This window comes from Hibiscus syriacus, unplaced genomic scaffold, assembly GCF_006381635.1.
Source record: "Hibiscus syriacus cultivar Baekdansim isolate YM2019G1 unplaced genomic scaffold, ASM638163v2 tig00111036_pilon, whole genome shotgun sequence".
In the NCBI taxonomy this organism is placed as follows: Eukaryota; Viridiplantae; Streptophyta; class Magnoliopsida; order Malvales; family Malvaceae; genus Hibiscus; species Hibiscus syriacus.
Genome location: NW_024062963.1, coordinates 358,747 through 379,768, shown reverse-complemented (window position 1 = coordinate 379,768; position 21,022 = coordinate 358,747). Strand labels below are relative to the sequence as shown.

The window sequence follows — 21,022 nt, the reverse complement described above, 5'->3', positions numbered from 1 at the left end:
GTCAAAGAATTTCACCTTGAACCCAATACTGACATCCTTCAACAAACTCAATCCGAACTAGAATTTACAAAAGATTCTATAAAATCGAGTCCAAAGTCATCGGATCCATATCTCATATCCATCTCTAGTTGAACAAGTAAAAGTTAATAAAAACTTATTATATATATGTATATATATAACTATTGAAACCATTAAAATTATATTAAAAATCATATTATGCATACTTAAATATGCTTATATATATTTTATCTAGCGAGATGAGGTATTATATTCTTTAATTAAAGTTAAGGATTTAAAATCTAATATTAGGAATAGAGAAAATTAAGTTCAGACACTTATTCTTATAATAGACCTTTATAATATTTGATCTAAAACAATTAATTAATAAATTAAATATCGATAATTATATAAAATTCTTAAGAAGGAGATCATAACATATAAACCCTAGATTCTTTTTATTTTTTTATTTCAAGTCTTTACGTAGAAGCCTAGTTGTCATAATTTAAGTGTTAAATATGTCTTAACCAAACTCTATATCATATTGCTTTCATTTTTCTACATATCATTTGCCATTATGCTTTCTTCATCTTCAGTTTTAATATATGGAAGAGTCTACATCGCACGTCGCATACTGCAAAGTATCAATAAAGCTACGATCGAAATACACCATAACCAAATTTGTCTTTATTATATAAATATTCAAAAGTATTGGTTTTTTTTTTTAAATTAATCATTAATTAAAATTTAATTTTACTTTTAATAGAATTATAATTAAATAATAATTTTCAATTAAAATAATAATTAATTTAAGTAAATTAATTTATTTAAAATTAAAATTTATAAATTATTTAAGTTAAAAAAGGACCATAAACAATGGTCATCGCCGGAAAACACGTTGAAAAATATTATATTACAATGACTCGTGGAACCTTACTCTCCACATCTTTAATAAGCAGTTCCCGCCAACAGTATTATCCTACTGTTTGTAATTCTGATTATGCTTCTCTCTTTAATAAGCAGAGGAATTGTGAATTGACGACATCCGAATCAGAAGGGGAAACCGGGCGGACTTCCTGCACAGCTTTTCCTGGGCGGCCGACTAGTGTGACTGTTGGGAGATGGCAATTCGGACGACGACATACGGTCGCATTGAATTTGTAATATAATATTTTTTTACAAATTTTTCGACATGTTTTTACGACAAGTTAAGGTCTTTGGCGGTTACTAATCATTATTGTTTATGGTCATTCTTAACTTAAATAATTTATAAATCTTAATTATAAATAAATTAATTATTATTATTTGATTAAAAATTATTATTTAATTATAATTCTATTAAAAGTAACACTAAATTTTAATTAATGATTAATTTAAAAAATCTAATACTTTTAATATTTTTATAATAAGGATAAATTTGATTGTTTGTTTCGGTATATCGTTTACGTGGTACGTTGCGATATGCGACGTGAGTCGTAGAATTTTACATATAATATTTGACATATGCGTTTGTACAATTATGCCTAAGCATTTAGTAATAATTTTCTTTTATTGTTCGCAATTTATTGGGATAAAGTACATAAACGACTTTCTAAATATAGGATGTTATTTTATTAAGTTTCTCGATTATTAAAAATTACAAATTGATCATGTGGTTATTCATATGTTTAAAACTCATATTGTTTTTAATTAAAAATTGACGACCATTCGAGTTGAACGTTAACCCGTTAATTGAGATATGATAAAATCTGACCTCATAATCAATTGAGTTGTATTTTGTAGATCAAATGCTTGAAAGTAACGACGATGCTTGTAAATATCATTAAAATATGATTTTATCATATCTCAATCAGTAGGTTAATGTATAGTTCAAACGACCGTCAATTTTTTTAACAAAAAAAAATGAGTGTGAAGCATATGAATAATCGGGTGATCATTTTGTAACTTTTAATAGTCGCAGGATTCAATAAAGCAACGTCCTATAATCAAAAGACCATTCGTGTACTTTATCCATTTTTTCATGAAAATATTTTATTATTATTTTGTGACTCATTATTAATCTTACTCAATTTCATGAATATATATATATATATATATATATATATATATATATATATATATATATATATATGGCAAATGTTTTTAGAAAAATGATGTGAAAAAAATAGCTCAATCGAATATGAGAGAGACGTATTAGGCTCCTAATGTCTCCCCTGGAAGACGCATTGTATGCGCCACCCTTCGATCGCGCCGGGACTGCACTGCGACACCAATCACGCTGTAACATTCACCCTATTCCATGAATTAATTCGACTCATAAAAAGTTTTGCATATATAATTAATCTGATGTAAGTACAAGATAATAAATATTTAAATATAACTTTTAATCTTTCGACATTAAACGCTTACACCCTAACATTTATGATACTATGACCCTGATCTTCAAAAAAAAAATAACAACAATTCATTTTGGTTTGTTTGTATATATATATATATATATATATATGTGTGTGTGTGTGTGTGTGAACATGTTAAGTGTACACCGCACACATGAACTGAAATTATAGTTGCATGTCTGTTGCTATCATTGTGCCGTGTCTTCTATTACAGATAATAATTAATTGTGTACAAGTGTCAATATTTATTTTTACAAACAAAATTTTCATGTATATCACCAAGTACTTCAGTTGTCACATTTTTTTCAAAATAATAATATTTGAAGTTTCCAGCATTAAAATTACTTAAAATTCTACCAACAAATTAATGATAATAATATATATAATTTTGAGAAAATTACCCTTGAAATACACCCCTCATTGGCTTCTGGGTCACTTCTTGTGATTTTCAATAATACCTTTCTAGACAAGGCATGTCTTTGTCGGCTAATGATGTTTGAGAACAATTATGATTTTAGTCTCTCTAGTATGTTAAAATTTGAGATTTAATCCTTATGCTCTAATTAGGTATAATTATGATTCATGTATTTTTTTATAATGTTCTTCATAATGACACGACAAGTGACATGAAGTTTTTTTAAGGCCACATATAAACCCCATCTGTTATGCTCAACTGATAATAAATTTATACGTCATATGGATATTTAAATTATTTAAAAAAACATGTTTTAAAAAAGATAATAATAACATTATAAAAGTATATGTACCAAATTACGTAAAATTAAAGGAACCAAATCTGGAATTTTAGTGTAGTAAAGAAACTAAAATCGTAATTATGCCTTAAACCTAAAGTTTAGGGTTTAACTTAGTAGAAAAGATGAAAATTTGAGCATGTAAGATATGATTACATGCCTTCATGATTAGATTAACTAGTTTTCTTTGATCATTTAATTTCTTGATGTTGTCAAACAAGATTGCAAATGGTTTGTTTTGAAAACCTTAACCAAACAATAATTTTCTTTTTAAAATAGTTTAAAATAAGTAAGCGTTTAGTACTTAAATTATCAGTTTTGGTCATTTTAATACCTAAACTTTCAATTTTTTCAAAATCATACCAAAATGTTAGTTTTTGTTTCATTTTAGTACCATGTTTAAAATTTGACGTTAAGTTTTTAAGAAAAATTTGAAAATTTAGGTACTGAAACAGACCAAAATTAATAGTTTAAGTATCAATGATTAAATGCATAATTGATCATATGATGAATGACTTTGGTTTTTATAGACAAATTCCAAGGATAATTAAATGATATGTTCAAAGCCATAATTTGCTACCAATGATTGTTTCTTAGCACTCACGGCAATTAGATCAATAATTTCTTACAAAATTAATAAAAATAAAAACTATTATGTCCCTTCTATTGATCCAAAAAGGATAGTATTATATTCTTTCTCACTTTATTGTATACTATTTTTTATCCTACTAATAAAAGATGATAAAAATATTAAAATATGTTTTAGGCTAAATGCACTTAAAGTTTTTATACTCTTCATGTATTTGATTTTTTTTTTATTTTTCAAATTTAAAATTCAAAGTTCAATTATTAATACTATTAATTTTTATTAAATTTAAATTTAACATCCTAATCCAATTTGACTCAAAGGTCATCGAATTACGATGCCACATGGAACTACGTGGGTGGCTGACCATTTTTTTAAAATGTTTCATGAATGTATCATCTATGAAATTTAATTTACCAGACAAATACGAAATATAAGTATTTAATATGGGAGAGCTTCCGACATAAGTCTCCAAAATATATCATTAATTCAAAATACAAAGTTTACGACTCAAGATACAAATAAGGGTCTATGACAGTACATGCCCTCTAAAACTCTCGAAACGTACTCTGAAGAAGTCGAGTCTAGAATCCAAGTTTGACGAAGAGCTCCTCAGCTGGCACCTACTGACCTGCGCACGGGAACACATTGCATACGCTGAGCTCACAAGCTCAGTGCCACCAAAAATGACCAAGCTATACTACATGCATCCAATATATAAGCATGATACAATATAGTCATGAGCAAATGCAACACACAAGAAAACAATAAGTATCATGGTGTAGCTCGGGGTCACACAACATCGCAGAAGTCACACCCCTCTTTACTTACAACCTTAAGGAAGATCTGGGTCACACATCATTAGTGTCTCCTTAACACTCGGGACAAGTCTAGGTCACGAAGCATCGACACTTACCCGGCTAGCCTACTCCTCAAGAGTACTCGGGATGTGCCTGGGTCACGTAGCATCGGCACGACATCCAACTAGCATTTTAAGTGCCCAAGCACTAGATTGGATATATCTAAATATTTTATACACGTAACGCTCATGTTGTTAAGTGACTCAAGTTTCCTCATCGCTTCCTCGAGTACCAAACAAGACTAGTTTTATGTCACTTTATTTCGTATCGTTATTATTCGAGCTTAATCATTATCATTAGTTTCTGGATTTAGGGTTTAAGTAATTGGGTAAATCAATCAATTGACCAAACTGAACTCGTTCAAACATGCTGAGGACAGGACAACATCTCTTAACACTTTAGACCTCTATTGAATGAAATTCTACCTTTTTTCATCGGCAAAACAACGAAGGGATCGATCCTATGCACAACAGAAAGTTTTGGATCGATCCTTTTGGTCGAGGGATCGATCCTTTTGAAAAGGGACCAATCCTTTATTGGACAAAAACTTTGGCATCAATCCCTTTTGTCGAAGGATCGATCCTTTTTTTGGGAACAACTTACTTAAGCTCGGGAAACACCCAAAAATCAACCCAACAATTCCCCTAAGACTAGCAAACATGCTTAACGTCTTATTTAGTTTCTTAGATGTCAAAAGGTACTAATTTTCATGCTTGCAACACACAAATGAGAATCTTGCCATGGAAATTACTCTAGCATGCTTCATGAACTAAACAAACCATAATGCACATAAAATGAACTACATGTGGTATGGAAAAGTCAGAATCGTGTTATCTCACTCCTAAGAGTTGTAAAAACGACCTTAAAATCACCCAAACACTTCTTTCCCCTTGCCTTTGCTCTTGGAGCTTTCACCTTCTTCTCTCACTAGAACACATCAAAGAAGTGAGTTATAAACTCATTTAAGGATCTAAGAAGGTTGAGAATAGGGTCTTTAAGCTTTCAAAATGGATTTGGAGTCCTAAGGGGTTTTAGAACTCAAAACCCCACTCAACTCTCACTCAAGTTTCCATGACCAAACAACCAAGATGAGAGCTCAAAATAAAGCTCTAGAGGAGAAGATTATCAACCTTACCTTTAAAATTTCAGACTTGGAGTATAACCCAACAAAGTTCTCCCCTTTTCTTTCTTTCTAGCCAAAGATAGGAGAAGAAGAATGGAATAAGAATACAAGGAAAAATGGTGGAGAAAAAGAGATAGAAAAACCTCTCCCAAATTTGTATAAGCCCTCTTTGGTGACTTCACCAAGTAATTAAAGAAATTCAGCCTTTTTGACCAAGCTAGGAAAAATCACATTCCTAGTCTCGTTATAAAAATATCATTTTAAGCTTTATTGGGCTCAAGCCCAATCCAAACCAACCAAACAATTACCCAAAACTTTTAAATAACTTTCCTTAGCCCAAATAAACTCATTCGAGTTTCACCCAAAACTACTAACCCGTAAATTGGGGTATTGCATTAAATATATTAAATCATTTTTGTCATATGACTATTAAGTTAGTATTTTTTTTTTAATTTCAAACCGTTATAACTAAATTTTTTGATTGATATTAAAAATTTAAATTAAAATACAAAAATGATCTTCCGCATATAAGATGTTGTTTTGTTGTGTTCTCCAACTATTAAAAGTTACAAAATGGTCCATTGACTATAGGACATTGCTTTCTTGAGTCCTCGACCTTTAGAAGTTACAAAATGATCACTAGATTATTCATATGTTCCAAACTCGTCATTTTCTGATAAAAATTGATTGCATTCTGAGTTGAATGTTAACCTACTGACTATGATATGATAAAATTTGATCTCAAAATCTCAAACGATTATCATATCTCAGTCAACAGGTTAACGTCAAACTCAGAATGTCGCCATGTTTTTAATAGAAAATGACGAGTTTGGAATATATGAATAGTCAGATGACCATTTTGTAACTTATAATAAGCAGAGGACTCAACGAAATAGTACCCCATAGTTAAGGGATCATTTTGTAACTTTTAATAGTTAGTGGACACAGTAAAGAAGCTCTCTATAATCAGGGACCATTTATGTACTTTACCCTTAAAGCAAACATATTATATTGAATTTAATGTTCAAATTAAACATATTGTGATGCTTTGAAATGGAAATCTCAATGTAAGTTTCTAAAGTGTTTTTAAGGCCCACATTTCAATTTTCAAGAACTTAGTAATTACGGACATTTTTAGTTGCTTTCGGCCATGTCTTGTTGACCATTTTCCTTTATTTGTTTATTTAGGTTAAACTATGTGTTTAGTATTTAATCTTTTAGTTTTAGTCTATTTTAGTATCTAAACTTTTAAATATTTCAAAATCATATCTAAAATTTAGTTTTTATTTTATTTTAGTACCCGTTAAAAACTTAACGTTAAGTTTTGATTTTTTTTAAAACTTTAGGTACTGAAACATACCAAAATTGATAGTTTATATACTAAACGCGTTAAGTTTTTAATGAATGTATACTAAAATGAAATAAAAAACTAAATGTTATGCATGATTTTAAAAAAATTGAAAGTTTAAATACTAAAATGGAACAAAACTGATAGTTTAATTACTAAACACGTACTTTACCCATTTGTTTATTTGATAACTATATATTAATATATGTTAACCGTATCATGTTTGTGTTCATATATTTATTGTGAATTTAGTATCTATATCAGCTCAGTGCCTCCATAACTCATAGTTATGAGCTCCATCCACCATTTCTCTTTGCTTCAATATCTTACCCTACGTATCATCATCCCTTCTATATATATATATATATATATATATATTAAAATTTAAAGAGAATTAAATTAAATTTTTACTTAGATTAAATTTAATTCTATTTAAATTTGTGTAAAAAATGATATCTATGAGTAAAAGAAGACAAGACCAATCTATATGATAAAACCTAAAGTAAATCTATAACATCTAAATTTACAAAAATTAGAATTAATATTTTAAACATCAAAATCCTAAACTAAAAAAATTGTTAATCCCCTATTAATTTTTTTTATCAACTACAAGAGAGTATTTATTCACAGTGGTGGATGCAAAGCATATTCGGATGTGCCCACTTTAGAATCCGAATTTTTTTACATTAGTTGTTCATTTTACTATGGGTGCCCACCATGAAATTTTATTTGTGCCTACCTTATACGAAAATTTTCAATAATTAATATGTTTGTGTCTACCTAAAAATATTTATGGATCCGCCACTATCTGTTCAAAGACAAATCTAAATCAATTTACATTGAACGTTCATACTTTTAATATTCTTAATACTTAAATCCGTGACCTAAGAAAAAACAACAATTCATTTTATACCGGAATCGCTTGGATCGTAAAATACCCTATTAATCTCTCATGAGTAAAAGAAGCAAAAGGACATGAATGGTCTGTCCATTTATTTTCCCGCGCGTTAAATCCAATTTTGTTCTCAAATTGTTGTTTTCAAACCCACCTCCCTCTACGGCTTCAATCAAGTCACTTTTGCTTACAAACAAGTCACTCAAAATCATTGTTCTTTTTCTTTTTTCCTCTCTCTTTTCTCATGATCCAAACAACATTCTACCTCTCCAATCGATTCTAATTCCTCGTATCTTTCAAAAGAAAAATGGATCCAACATTCGAACCAAAAGCAGTTTTCAGCCGAAGCAAAAGCTGCAACAGCACCGCCTCCACCTTTAACCACATCAATGTTAACAACAACAACAATGGCAGCGGCCATAGCCATAAAAGCAAGCTCGCAAGAACCTTTCACAAAGTCATCAACCTAAAGTCCTCGACAAAATTCTCTTCAAACAATGGTATTGGAATCTGCGTTTTCCCATCACAGAACAAATTCGAGTGTTACAATTCAAACCCAAATCAGAAAATCTCTTCCCGTGGAAATCCCAAGCAGAAAGCTGTGTTGGAAGCTTTGGTTGCGAAGATTTTCGCTAGTGTTACAGCCATCAAAGCTGCTTATGCAGAGCTTCAAATGGCGCAAAACCCGTACAACAATGGCGCTGTCCAGGCCGCTGATGAAGCCATCGTTGAAGAACTGAGAACACTCTCGGAGCTAAAGCGAAAGTTCTTGAAGAGAGAGCTTGATCTTTCACCTCAAATCACTTTAATGCTTGCAGAAATTCAAGAACAGCAGAGCTTGATGAAGACTTACGAGATCACAATCAAGAAACTGGAATCCGACGTTGAATCAAAAGGTTCAGAGGTTGATTCACTCCATAAACAGTTCAAAGATGGCCTTGCTTTCAACAAGTCCCTGGAGAAGAAATTAAACGCTAGCGGGCCGTTATCGATGTTCGATAATATCAACAAGATTTCAACGCTGAACCCGAGTCATTTTCTTCAAGTTTTGCATAAAGCTTTGCGATCGGTTCGTAGTTTCGTGAAATTGATGATCAAGGAAATGAAGTTAGCGAATTGGGATCTCGATGCAGCGGTTAAAGCCATTGAACCGGATGCTGTTTTCGTTAAACAAAATCACAGGTGCTTCGCGTTTGAATCTTTTGTGTGTAGAACAATGCTTGAAGGCTTCAATCTCCATGATTTTTGCCTCGGCAAAGAGCTTAAACCCAGAAAAACAGACCCGGGGAAGCATTTCAATGAATTCAAGGCCCTGAGATCAGCAAATTCAAAGCTGTTTTTAGCTCGAAATCCAGATTCTTCTTTCGGGAAATTCATTAGGGCCAAGTATCTCAACCTTGTTCATGCAAAAATGGAGTGTTCGTTCTTCGGGAATTTGAACCAAAGGAAGATTTTAAGCGCTAACGGGTTCCCGGATTCGGTTTTTTTTACGGCATTTGCAGAGATGGCGAAAAGATTTTGGCTGTTGCATTGCCTGGGATTCTCAATGAGCGAAGATATTTCGGTCTTTGAAGTGAAGAGAAACTGTCGATTCTCGGAGGTTTATATGGAAAACGTGAGCGATGAATCTCTTTTTTCCGGTGAATTCAACGGCCGAGAAGTTGACATTAGAGTCAGTTTCACTGTGGTTCCCGGATTTAAGATCGATAAAACTGTAATACAAAGTCAAGTCTATTTGTCGCCGGTGATTACTCCTCCGGTGAGTCATTGATCCTCCTTTTTTAAATTTAGATGAAACGTGGTCAACGTGATATTATCTCGTGTTGTTTACGCGCGCCGCTAAGATCACGGTGGTGGAGTGAGGTGGGAAGAGCTGATTGCTGTTTTCAAGTGGGGTTTGATGTGTTTCTAAGCGGCGAGTGTAGTGGCGCGTGGATAATAGCACTACAGAGAAAGATAAGGCGCAGTTAGGTTAAAAGGAAATAGAGATTTTTCCTTTTTATTTAGAAAATTTACGTAATGTCAAAAATACTCTGTTAATATATACTATATAACACAATAAAAAGGATTAATCCGGCAATATGTATATTTAATATTTTCGTTAATTTCGGGTCATAACCATATTTATATATAAAAAATTAGATTATTTATTAATATTTAATGGATTAATTCAAATTGAATATATATATATATTGAAAATGAAGAAACTTTTCAGCTAGCTGATCACCATAAGAACTTGATCTTTCCCAAAATGAAGACCATGAATGTTAAGGCTCTGCACATATTGAAAGCTCTAGTAACCATTGTCATGCATGATACTTTTAACTGTTAATCGATGGCTTGCTTTCGATTCGAAGTCTTCGGACCATAGGCCACGGGACACGAACTTTCGACAGACGGTTTTCGAAATTGAGCAGAAAAATGATAATCTTTATCTACCTTGACATCAGGTCATGCATGGCATCCTTCTCGACTGGCCCCGGAATTCTATATAAAGTTATCGAGGATGTTTCAGAGGGAAATGTCGGATTCGGTGTCCGTTAAGGATCCGGGGTCTGAAGCTTCCGCGAGAGCTTGAAGCATGTTTACGACCTCGGCCGGGTCGTCCAAATAATACTTGGCTTTGCTAGGTTTCTGACCAACTGTGCAGGCGAAAACAGACGTATTTGAGGAGAGGATGCCACCGGAAATTGAACTACTAATGATCTCGAACATCTCCTCATCAGACCGGTCATCGCCAATGCAGAGAACAAAATCCGCTTGCCTTCCGCTCTCGTCCATGGTTGTGAATATCTTTTCGGCAACCAAGCCTTTGGTGAGTCCCTAAAAGCAACATTAGGGAGCTGATTAACATCAATTCATGCATTCATCCAGTTAATGAAACCTATGTTGTTAAATCACTTGCAATGAACCATACAACCACCCCAAAACTGATTGCAAAGTTATCTGTTATGTTTCGTAATCGTGGATAAACGAATTGGCGAAAAAGTTTGCCACGTGTAAAACCGACTTTAACATACGAACTAGAAGAGAAGATCGGAAAAAACACAAAGACGCGATATTGCACTCATTAAGTTAGAAAATCAGAACCCAAAGTTACAAAGGTACCTGCGGTTTGACTTCAATGATACACTGGCCACTTTTCACAGTCACTGGTTAATTTGCTAATACACTCTCGAGATGGTCTAACATCTCCTTCGCCTGGCTAGACCCGAAACTCGGGTCTGCATCTCGATAGTGCCACACCAAGGAACTCTCCTTGGTTTCAATAGAGGAGCCATCAGTGGCCTCTGTATACAATTTCATAACAGGTTCAGCTATTTCCTTCCACCCAAACTCGCTACTCTGTCCACAAACTTCCCACTTATCGTCACTAGACCACCTGAAACAACGAAAACTTCGACGTAAGTGCACCTATTGAAGAACCACTACAACAAGAAGAAAAAGGGAAAAGGGGTAAACATCAAACCTCATGAAATAGCCATGTTCAGCTGCAATTCCGAGTTTATTACATGGAGAAAACCATTTGTCTAAACTTTCTCTTCCTCTTCCACTTACGACAAAAACTATATTCTTGGTGTCACCGGAGAGCGTGTTTATGATTGAGATGACCTCCGCACTTGGGGCCTTATTATGTGATGCTTGAGGCATTACTGTTCCGTCATAGTCGAACAGTATAGCCCTATTTTTTGACCTTAAATACACGGATTCCATGTGATCAATAGACAACTGTCTGAAGTTAGGGTCAAGTGCTACAACCCTGAATCCAAAGCTTAAACCAATACCCCAACATCGTCTTCTAAAATGGTCTTTGCATGTCCTTTCCATATCCTGGAAGAAGCTACGAGACCAGAACGCTACATCATGTGCGCTAACATACCTATAATGCTTCTCGTGTCGCAACTGCTTCTCAGCATCAACCATTGATATTGCCTCATTCATTGCCTCGGCAGTCGCTTCGATATTCCAAGGGTTTACCCGAATCGCACCACTGAGTGAAGGAGAGCAACCAATAAATTCCGATACCACCAGCATGCTCTTCTTAGGCCCGCTTGATTCAGAGACTCCCTGCCGGCATGCAACATACTCGTAAGGAGTAAGGTTCATCCCATCTCTCACAGCCGTGACTACAACACACTCGGCTATAGTGTAGTATGCAACCCTTTCACTCAGGGATACTGGCTTATCAATGAAGATGAGTGGTTCATAACCAGTTTGTCCGAAAGCCTGATTTATTCTCATGCAGCTTGCCTTTATTTCAGCGTGCGTGCTCTCGAGATCTTTCCCTCTTCCCCAAGCAGGGTTTGTGATCTGTACAAGCACTGCTTTTCCCTGCCACTTTGGGTGCCGTTTCAACAACTGCTCTGTTGCCAATATCTTCAAGTTGACACCTTTAAAGACATCCATGTCATCGACTCCAAGCAATACAGTCTTTCCTTCAAACTGTCGTTTAAGCTCACCTATTCTTGACTCCTCATCTGCAAGTCTCAGTGCAGATTCGATCTGTTCCATGTGGACTCCTACTGGCATGATCTTTATCCCAATTGTCCTTCCATAGTACTCCAGTCCTATATATCCCCTTTTGGACTGATACTCTAAACCAAACATTCGACTACAACAAGACAGAAAATGGCGAGCATAATCAAAAGTATGAAAACCAATTAGGTCCGAATTCAACAGTGCCTTTAGGATCTCTTCCCTCACCGGCAAAGTTCTATATATCTCGGACGAAGGGAAGGGACTATGCAGAAAAAAGCCCATTCTCAACCTATTAAACCTTCTCCTCAGGAAGGTAGGCAGCACCATCAAATGATAATCATGGATCCAAACATAATCATCTTCCGGATTAATAACTTCGATAACCCTTTGAGAGAAAATCTTATTCGCAGCAACATATGCCTCCCACAAAAACCTATCGAATGTACCTCCATGATTCACTGAAAGCGGAAGCATATAATGGAACAGTGGCCACAAATTCTGTTTACAGAAACCGTGATAGAACTTCGTGAAAATCACGGGCGGCTAAAATGCAGGGACACACTTAAACTTATCCAACAAATGCTTCGCAATCTCGTCTTGTTCGTTGACATCAACATCAACCTTCAACGAATCAACATACAAAACCTCCATTTGTTCAGCCAACCCATCTTTTAACTGTAATAACAACGAATAATCGTCCCAACTAAAAGTCCACCCTTTGTTATCCGGTCTACACTTAGCTTTAACAGGTAATTGATTCGCTACGATAATAATTCGATCCTGATTAACTGAAGACGGTACATCGGAGCTCACAGTATTAGCCTGATCATCATCAAGCTCGGAAATTACCCCGGGAACCGTCATGACTCGGGTCAGCCGTTTCTTATCACGTGGCTGACTCATTACCGAGAAATTGCCCTCGGCTAAATCCAAAAGATTAGTATACGATCTTGACATCATCTTTACCCCTCTTTTCTAATTACTACCCTCAACAACAATCAAACAGTTCAAAACTACAAAACAAGATCCTTCAAGGTTTTGATTTCTCTGACGAAATTCACTCTTTTCTGCATTGGTATTTAAAACAGACATCATCTTTACAATAATCAAAACAAACCCATGAATGAATTCGATCCAAATTTGTAAAAAAAAAAATCTAAAAATACCCAGATGAATAATTATATCGAAATTCAATCAAAACTAAAATAAAAACAAATTATGAGCCGGATGAATGCAAATAATGAAACATCGAAACTAACATTACCCTTCAAAGCACTGAGCTTTTTGTCAAGAACAGGGAATTTTCTCGGACGGGGTTCATTCCGGGGAAGGAACGAATGCAGGGTTTGTTTTGTGGTCCTCTGATGATTTCATCATTTCAACGAGTCGCATTTGCAAATCAAAAGGGAAAAAATGGCCTTTTTTGGGCTTGTTTTTTACTTTTTCCTTTCTGCATGCAGCTTGCAAGTGTTGGTTATATTATATGGCGACCGACATTGGAGAAACAAGCATGCATGGTGGCGCTGCTTCACTTTCGCCGTTCGATGGTACACAAGTTGATCTTCGCCGTTCTTTAAACACGAACCCGTTTCCCTTTTTTCCATTTGTCTTTTGTAGAGAGCGTTTGGGAAGTGATTGTGTGATTGGATTTAAGAATGATTAGGTGTAATTATATAGTTATATGTTTGATAATTAATTATAATTTGTGAATCATACTAAATTTAATGTAATTATAGGATCGATATTCTTTATTAAATTTAATTAAAATTAAAATTAAATTAAGATAAAGTACAGTAATGGTCTCGATTATAGGATATCGTTTTATACTTTTGAATATCAAAAGTTACAAAATGGTCATCTGACTATAGAGGGTTGCTTTGTTGAGTTCGACGACTATTAAAAGTTATAAAATGGTCACTAGGTTATTTATTATGTTCCAAACGCATCATTTTTCGTTAAAATTGACGGTATTCTGAACTAAATGTAAACCTGCTGACTTTGATATGATAAATTCTGATATCAGAATCTCAAATAATTATCATATCCCATTTATCATGTTATTGTCCAACTTAGACAACCGTCAATTTTTTTTTACAGAAAATGATGAGTTTGAAACATAATGAATAGTCGGAAGATCATTTTATAACTTTTAATAGTCGAAGGACTTAACAAAGCAATACCCTATAGTCGGAGAACCATTTGTATATTTTACCCATTAAATTAATAGAATATAAATAACAAAAATTAAATGAATAATTATATAAATTTTAATAATTATCACGCCTCTTCTTTTGTCTTTTGGAGAATATCATTATGTAATTTGATTGATATTATTTAAATAATTAAATAATTTTATTGTTAAATTTAAAAGATCGATGATCGGATCAAATCTATCTTTTTTTAATATAATCTCTTATGGTTAAGTGATTATATTCATGGGGGTAGTTTACCCTATTCTTTTAGAATTATAAATAAAAAGTATTAAAAATCAAATCAAAGTTTTAATTATAGTTTAAGGACTAAGCTGGATATTATCACTTGTTATTAACGTGCAATGCTAACATGAAAACGATTATATAACGATTTATCTTAATGACTAAAATAAAAAGCTAATAAACTTTAGTTACTAAAAAATTAGTTTCTATGTAACATTAGACAGAAAACACAAGCACCACATTTAGAAAAAAAAATAACAAGTTCAGGTACCATGTTAGAAAGAAAACAAACTTATATACCAATATATATATATATATATATATATATATATATATATATATATATATATATATATATATATATTAAAGAAATGATAGATTCAGGGACCAGATCGTATATTAAACCTTTATTTATTTGAGTAAACTACATAAATGACCACCCAACTATGGGTTTGGTCTCGAAATGACCATAGTTTTTAAATATGCGTCAATATGACTATTGAACTATTTAAATGATTTCAATATAGTAACTGCCGTTAACATTTAAAGACAATATTTATATGGCAAGTTAATAAAATTGGTATAATTAGGGCGTGTGTCCTCATAAAGTTTCGTATTCATAGCATTGGGATTCTGCTTTGTTTTCTTCCATTTTGGTCACTATTTATATATGATTTGTTTTCTTGGATTTTCATTTAATGCAATTTGATCCTGATTCTATTTTTAATTTGTCTAATGCCTTAATTTGAGCATTAATTTTAATTTTTTTTATTATAGTCATGTATTAAATTTATAGGTTAAATCCCCTAGCTTGGGTGCTTATATTGATGTAAATTTGAAAATGTTAACGGCATGCGACTTTATTGAAACTATTTAAATAGTATACTGGTCATGTTGATATAAATTTGAAAATAGTGGTCATTTAGAGACCAAGCCCATAGTTGGGTAGTCATTTATGTATTTTACCCTATTTATTTTCTAGAGAGATCTTGAGAAAAAACGCTTAATGTACTTGAAACTGATCTTCAATCGAAGCTAAAGAGAAAAGGGAAAGTAAAAGATGGCTGGTTATAGAGCAGAGGACGACTATGACTACCTATTCAAGGTGGTTTTGATCGGCGATTCCGGCGTGGGAAAGTCCAATTTGCTCTCCAGGTTCACCAGGAACGAGTTCAGCTTGGAATCCAAGTCCACCATTGGCGTTGAGTTCGCAACTCGGAGCTTAACCGTCGATGGAAAAGTCATCAAAGCTCAGATTTGGGACACTGCTGGTCAAGAAAGGTCTCCATATCACCATTCATTTGTCTTCCTTTACTCGTTTCTTGATCTGGGTGTTTTTAATTCTCAGCTGATTTTGCAAAAGAAAGTTGATGAAATATTTGATTATTGAAGTGTTTTGATTTTACCTGAAATGGAATATAGGTAGTTTTTTCTTCCTTCCTTGCATATCTCTAGATCTGTCAGCTGCATGGGTCTTTTTTCTTACAAATTTAGTTACTTAGATTTTGGGTCTTGCATAGGTTGAACATAGATTTGGACTGTGAATCAGCAGATCTCAATGCTTCTTCAACTTGTAATTGAGTTTCCATGTGATAATTCAGTTGACTTGTGTGAGTTCCACTACAATTTGGTTTACAAGAAACAGATGACCTTCACCTGTGGCCGAAAACTTTGTATATTAGTATTAATTACTTGCCTGCTTCATAATTCTGTCAGTGTATATACACAAATAGATAATAGTTTAACCCAGTCTGCGAGTGGAATCTGGAAGTCAGGTGTTTAGCATAGATATTTCAGGTAGCCAATGGGACCTTGTAGGTACGGCTTGGCGAATTCAGTGATGGAAGAAATGACTTGAACAGGTAAATAGGAGTTAGGTTGTCATTGGGATATTTTAGTTATTGTGTGGTTCGGGACTAGTTTTTTCTTTGTTAAATTGTTGTTCTTTTATTCTTATGCGCTAGAGAAGTCAGTACTTGTGGTTTATAATGCAGTATGGCATACTAACTTTTAGGAGAGTAAAAAAACATAATTTTTCGATTTAACTAAAGGGCTAAGAGACTTAAATTGTTCTTTTGCGCCAGCTTTCCCCCTAGCTTCGTCCCTGGTTGAATTTGTAGATTTTACGGCCTGGATTTCATACTTGGCTGGCCAGTGTCAACTTACCAAGAATTTTGGTATAGCATATGAAAATGAAAACATTTCAATATGAAGTCCCTTGGATCCTAGAACACATATGTGCTATAATTGTTGATGTTGCCAGTATCATTGCCTGGGTCGGTTTTGGTTTCCCTGTTTTAGTAGGGAGTAAGGCACTAGAGCATCGTCCTCCCTTCTCTGGACCAGCGTAAAGTAAGGGAAGGAAGAGGTGAGGATAGGCAGAGAAGAACAATGGAAACGTACATTTAACAATTTTTCCGAGGCTTACAATCTCTACATGGCTTAGATTCGTAATTCAGATAAGGGCAGTATGATTGAATTGCATTGCCATCATGAATAAATAGCTGCACTACCATAGTTTTAGTTCCTATGAATCAAATGCATCATTGAAGCTCGATGTTTTCGGAGAAACGGTCTCTTTGTACTGAAACGAGTGTTAGAAATCTTTATGTTCCACACTTCTTATGCCTGTTATATGTTTTCTCAACTTCTCTATTCAAATTTATAGGTATCGTGCCATAACAAGTGCCTATTACCGAGGAGCTGTTGGTGCACTTCTTGTGTACGATGTTACCCGACACTCCACGTTCGAGAACGTTGAGAGGTGGTTAAGAGAGTTAAGGGATCACACAGATCCCAACATTGTAGTCATGCTCATCGGTAACAAATCTGATCTCCGTCACCTTGTGGCTGTCTCAACCGAGGACGGGAAGTCTTTTGCCGAGAGAGAGTCCCTCTACTTCATGGAAACCTCCGCTCTTGAAGCTACAAATGTAGAAAATGCATTTGCCGAAGTTCTTACACAAATCTACCATATCGTGAGCAAAAAAGCCATGGAAGCAGGCGAAGAAGGGGCTAACTCGGCTGTTCTCACCAAAGGTGAGAAAATCGATGTCGGTATAGATGTCTCCGCGATGAAGAAAGGGGGTTGCTGTTCAAGCTAGATTGTAGTTAATCTGAAGAAGTCTGATTGTTTACCGATGTGGCTTGGGATTGTATGCTGCATCAGTTTCGTTGTAAACCTTGGTTTCGAAGAATCATCTTGAAAGAGCGCCAAAGTGTGGGAGTTCTGGCAAAGATCGATTCGGGTTTCGGAATTTTGCAGGGTATTATAGTATTGCATTTGAAATAGGTGAATTGGGGTGGTTCTCCAATTCATTTTTACAGAAGAATTACAATTGGGATGCCAATGATGTTCTGTATTATTAGTGTAGGAATTGCTTACATTTTGCTGCATGTTACAAAGGATAATGGTGTTAACAATACTGCAGGCAATGAACTATACATTTGCAGTAGCCATTTTCTATGTTGAAAGCCAGTTTAGTTTCTAAAAGAAAGACCATTTTGAATTTGATGGTTTGGATTCATTTCAGACAAATAAATATTGAATGATAAATATGATTCGGGATATCCGAATTTATAGATGAATGTATAGTTCATAGCTAGCATTCAAACAACAATCCATTGTCGTCCAGTGGTTAGGATATCTGGCTTTCACACGGGAGACCCGCCAATGGAATATTTGTTTTTTTCCGTTTGTACTGCAATGGCTAAGAAATGTCTGCAACAAACTCTAGCTTGAAGAAGATCTGTGGAATGTGCTATTCATATTAAATATGAAATTTGATGCATTTGGACTTGAAAAGTGCAGGCTGAGCTGAAAGCAGTCATCGTGAGGAAATGCATTACGGGGCAAATCTCCTTTGGATGTAGCTAAACTTGGACCCAATTGAATTAAAAATTCATTTTAATTTAGCATTTGAAAGTCAAATTAGGAGATATTTTTGTTAGAAATTTCAAGAAATCAGCTCCTCTTATCCAGCAAGTTGCCGAACCTCCATAGCCAAGGTAAGTTTTCCCCCCAATTTTAGGTCCATTTTAATTAGATTTTGGACTGAAGTGTGAAATAGAAAAAATAATCTCCATTAAATTCTCTTTCATTTGGTAGTAAATTCTCATTGTTTCATGCTTGATTTGTGAAAGTTGCGGTTTTGGTGGATGAAGGGGAGACATTAATTTAATGAAATAAGGTTGAATTTAGATGTTAGTAGTGTTGTAGAATTGAAATCAAGCATGAAAATTGATTGGAAATCATTAGGGGTTAAAGTGAAATTTTCGGCAAGTATGGAAAATTTTAGAAAAATGTTGAATTTGAATACTCTGATATGGAATTGATTGAGAATGGTTGAAATAGAATGAAAATGAATTTTGGGTGATGAATCCATATTGGAATCAAAATTGAGATCTAGGGAAATTAATCCCCTAATTTAAGGCCATATAGTGGAAATATGGGGACAATATATAAAAATGTATATCAATGATTGAATGTACTTGGAATTGTGTTTTGGATCAAATTGAATATTGATTGAGTTGTTAGAGACTGATTCACAAAGTTTGAGAAATTACAGGATTATAAGGTAATTTTGGAAAGTTAAGAGTATCATGCTGAAAATTTATGGTTTGAATGATAGAATGTTAACTTGGATTGATTTGGGAAGTTGAATAATCTTTAGGGGTCAAATTATAAGTTGTTGGAAAGTTGTGGGGACTATTGTGATGTATTGTGAATAGTTGTGTTTAAGGCTTAAATTAAGGGACTTGAAAGGTTAATTTTTTTTATGTTTAAATTAGCTTTGCATTGGTGATAGAATTTGTATCGAATATGTTGTGATGGTACTTTTAGAATTTTATTTGGATTCGAACATATTATATTAGTTAAAGTATTAATTTGAGTTCGAAATTGTTATGTCGGGATAATTGACATTTGTATAGGTCGTAGTCGTATTAAAGTTTCAAAGTGAACTAAAAGAGAGAGATAAAGTGTATAAGGAAAGCGATAAAAACGGTAGAAAGCTAGTGAGGCATCTGGTGAGAGAGATAAGGTGTATAAGGAAAGCGATAAAAATTACTAGAAAGCTAGTGAGGCATCAGGTGAGTGCAACTAATTTTTTAACGAAATAATATGAAGAAGATTTGCGATGAGTCAACTTCGATCGTTTTTATTTAAAATATTTATTTAAAAGTAGTAATTGAGCATAGATTTTATCAAATTGTTTTATTTTATAGTGTATGATTGTTTTGGGTATGAAATGCCCAATGTAATGTTTACAAGATTTTATTCGAATTGAATATATGATTAGATTACATGCAAAATAGCTTACGATTTTTAGTAAGCCCATTGTGTGTAAGTGAGAGTTAATGGTACAATTGACATGCTAAAATGTGTAGTGAACAAATACAAGCTTAAGAGTTGCACCTGTATAAATTATTTATATGACTCGTGTATCTTTGTGGTGCCGAGATGGAGTGATCTGGTGCAATCTACAGGGTATTTTATGTGTTATATGATACGACACTGTTACTCATACGACTCAAGTATCTTAATGATATATGAGGTGGAGTAACCTAATGCATTTTACGCGTATTACTTGTAGCAATTTCAACTGCAAAGTGGGCTCTCACTCATATGACTCAAGTACCATAGATTTCTCATGAAAATACAGTGGGTAAAGATATGAATTAAAATATAAAAATACATATTTAATAATAGTTTAAAACAAAGAATTTTAATAATTATTTTATTTTATTTTATTTTTATGCATGATTTATTTAAATGATGTTTTTATATACAAATATTTATTTTATATGTTAGCTATTTTATAAGTTGTTTCACTAAGTAAAATACTTACCGTATAATTAGTTCACACGTAGGGAAAACAAAATCAACAGAATAGAGACATCCAAAATCAGTATGACATCTTTCTGATATTTTTTATATTCATAGTTGACATGTATATATTTTATTTTGATGTTCAGGTTCAAATATGTTAGAACTCTTTTTGCTTATACAATAAGTGAATAATATTTTAAATCTTTTATATTATAGTTTTTAAATGCAATTACTTAATTTAATGTCGGTTTTAAATGAAACAAAATTTTATCGACTGATACATACGTTTTATGTGACATTTCTACCTCGTATATGGCGAGA

General features: G+C 33.6%; 2 protein-coding genes and 1 pseudogene across 2 annotated transcripts; 2 read left to right on the top strand and 1 right to left on the bottom strand.

Annotated features, from left to right (window-relative positions):
- Nucleotides 1-8,264: 8,264 nt before the first annotated feature.
- On the top strand, nucleotides 8,265-9,908 carry LOC120151258 (protein GRAVITROPIC IN THE LIGHT 1-like). Its single transcript, XM_039163771.1, has one exon. It carries the CDS (start codon nucleotides 8,265-8,267, stop codon nucleotides 9,726-9,728), a length of 1,464 nt encoding a protein of 487 aa, XP_039019702.1. The 3' UTR covers nucleotides 9,729-9,908.
- Nucleotides 9,909-10,323: 415 nt separating this feature from the next.
- Nucleotides 10,324-13,396, bottom strand: LOC120151232 (annotated as a pseudogene).
- A 2,512-nt stretch (nucleotides 13,397-15,908) lies between these two features.
- LOC120151235 (ras-related protein RABA1d-like) lies at nucleotides 15,909-18,326 on the top strand. The gene is made up of 2 exons (XM_039163751.1): nucleotides 15,909-16,152; nucleotides 17,540-18,326. Exons 1-2 carry the CDS (start codon nucleotides 15,932-15,934, stop codon nucleotides 17,973-17,975), a joined length of 657 nt encoding a protein of 218 aa, XP_039019682.1. The 5' UTR covers nucleotides 15,909-15,931; the 3' UTR covers nucleotides 17,976-18,326.
- The last annotated feature ends 2,696 nt before the right edge of the window (nucleotides 18,327-21,022 follow it).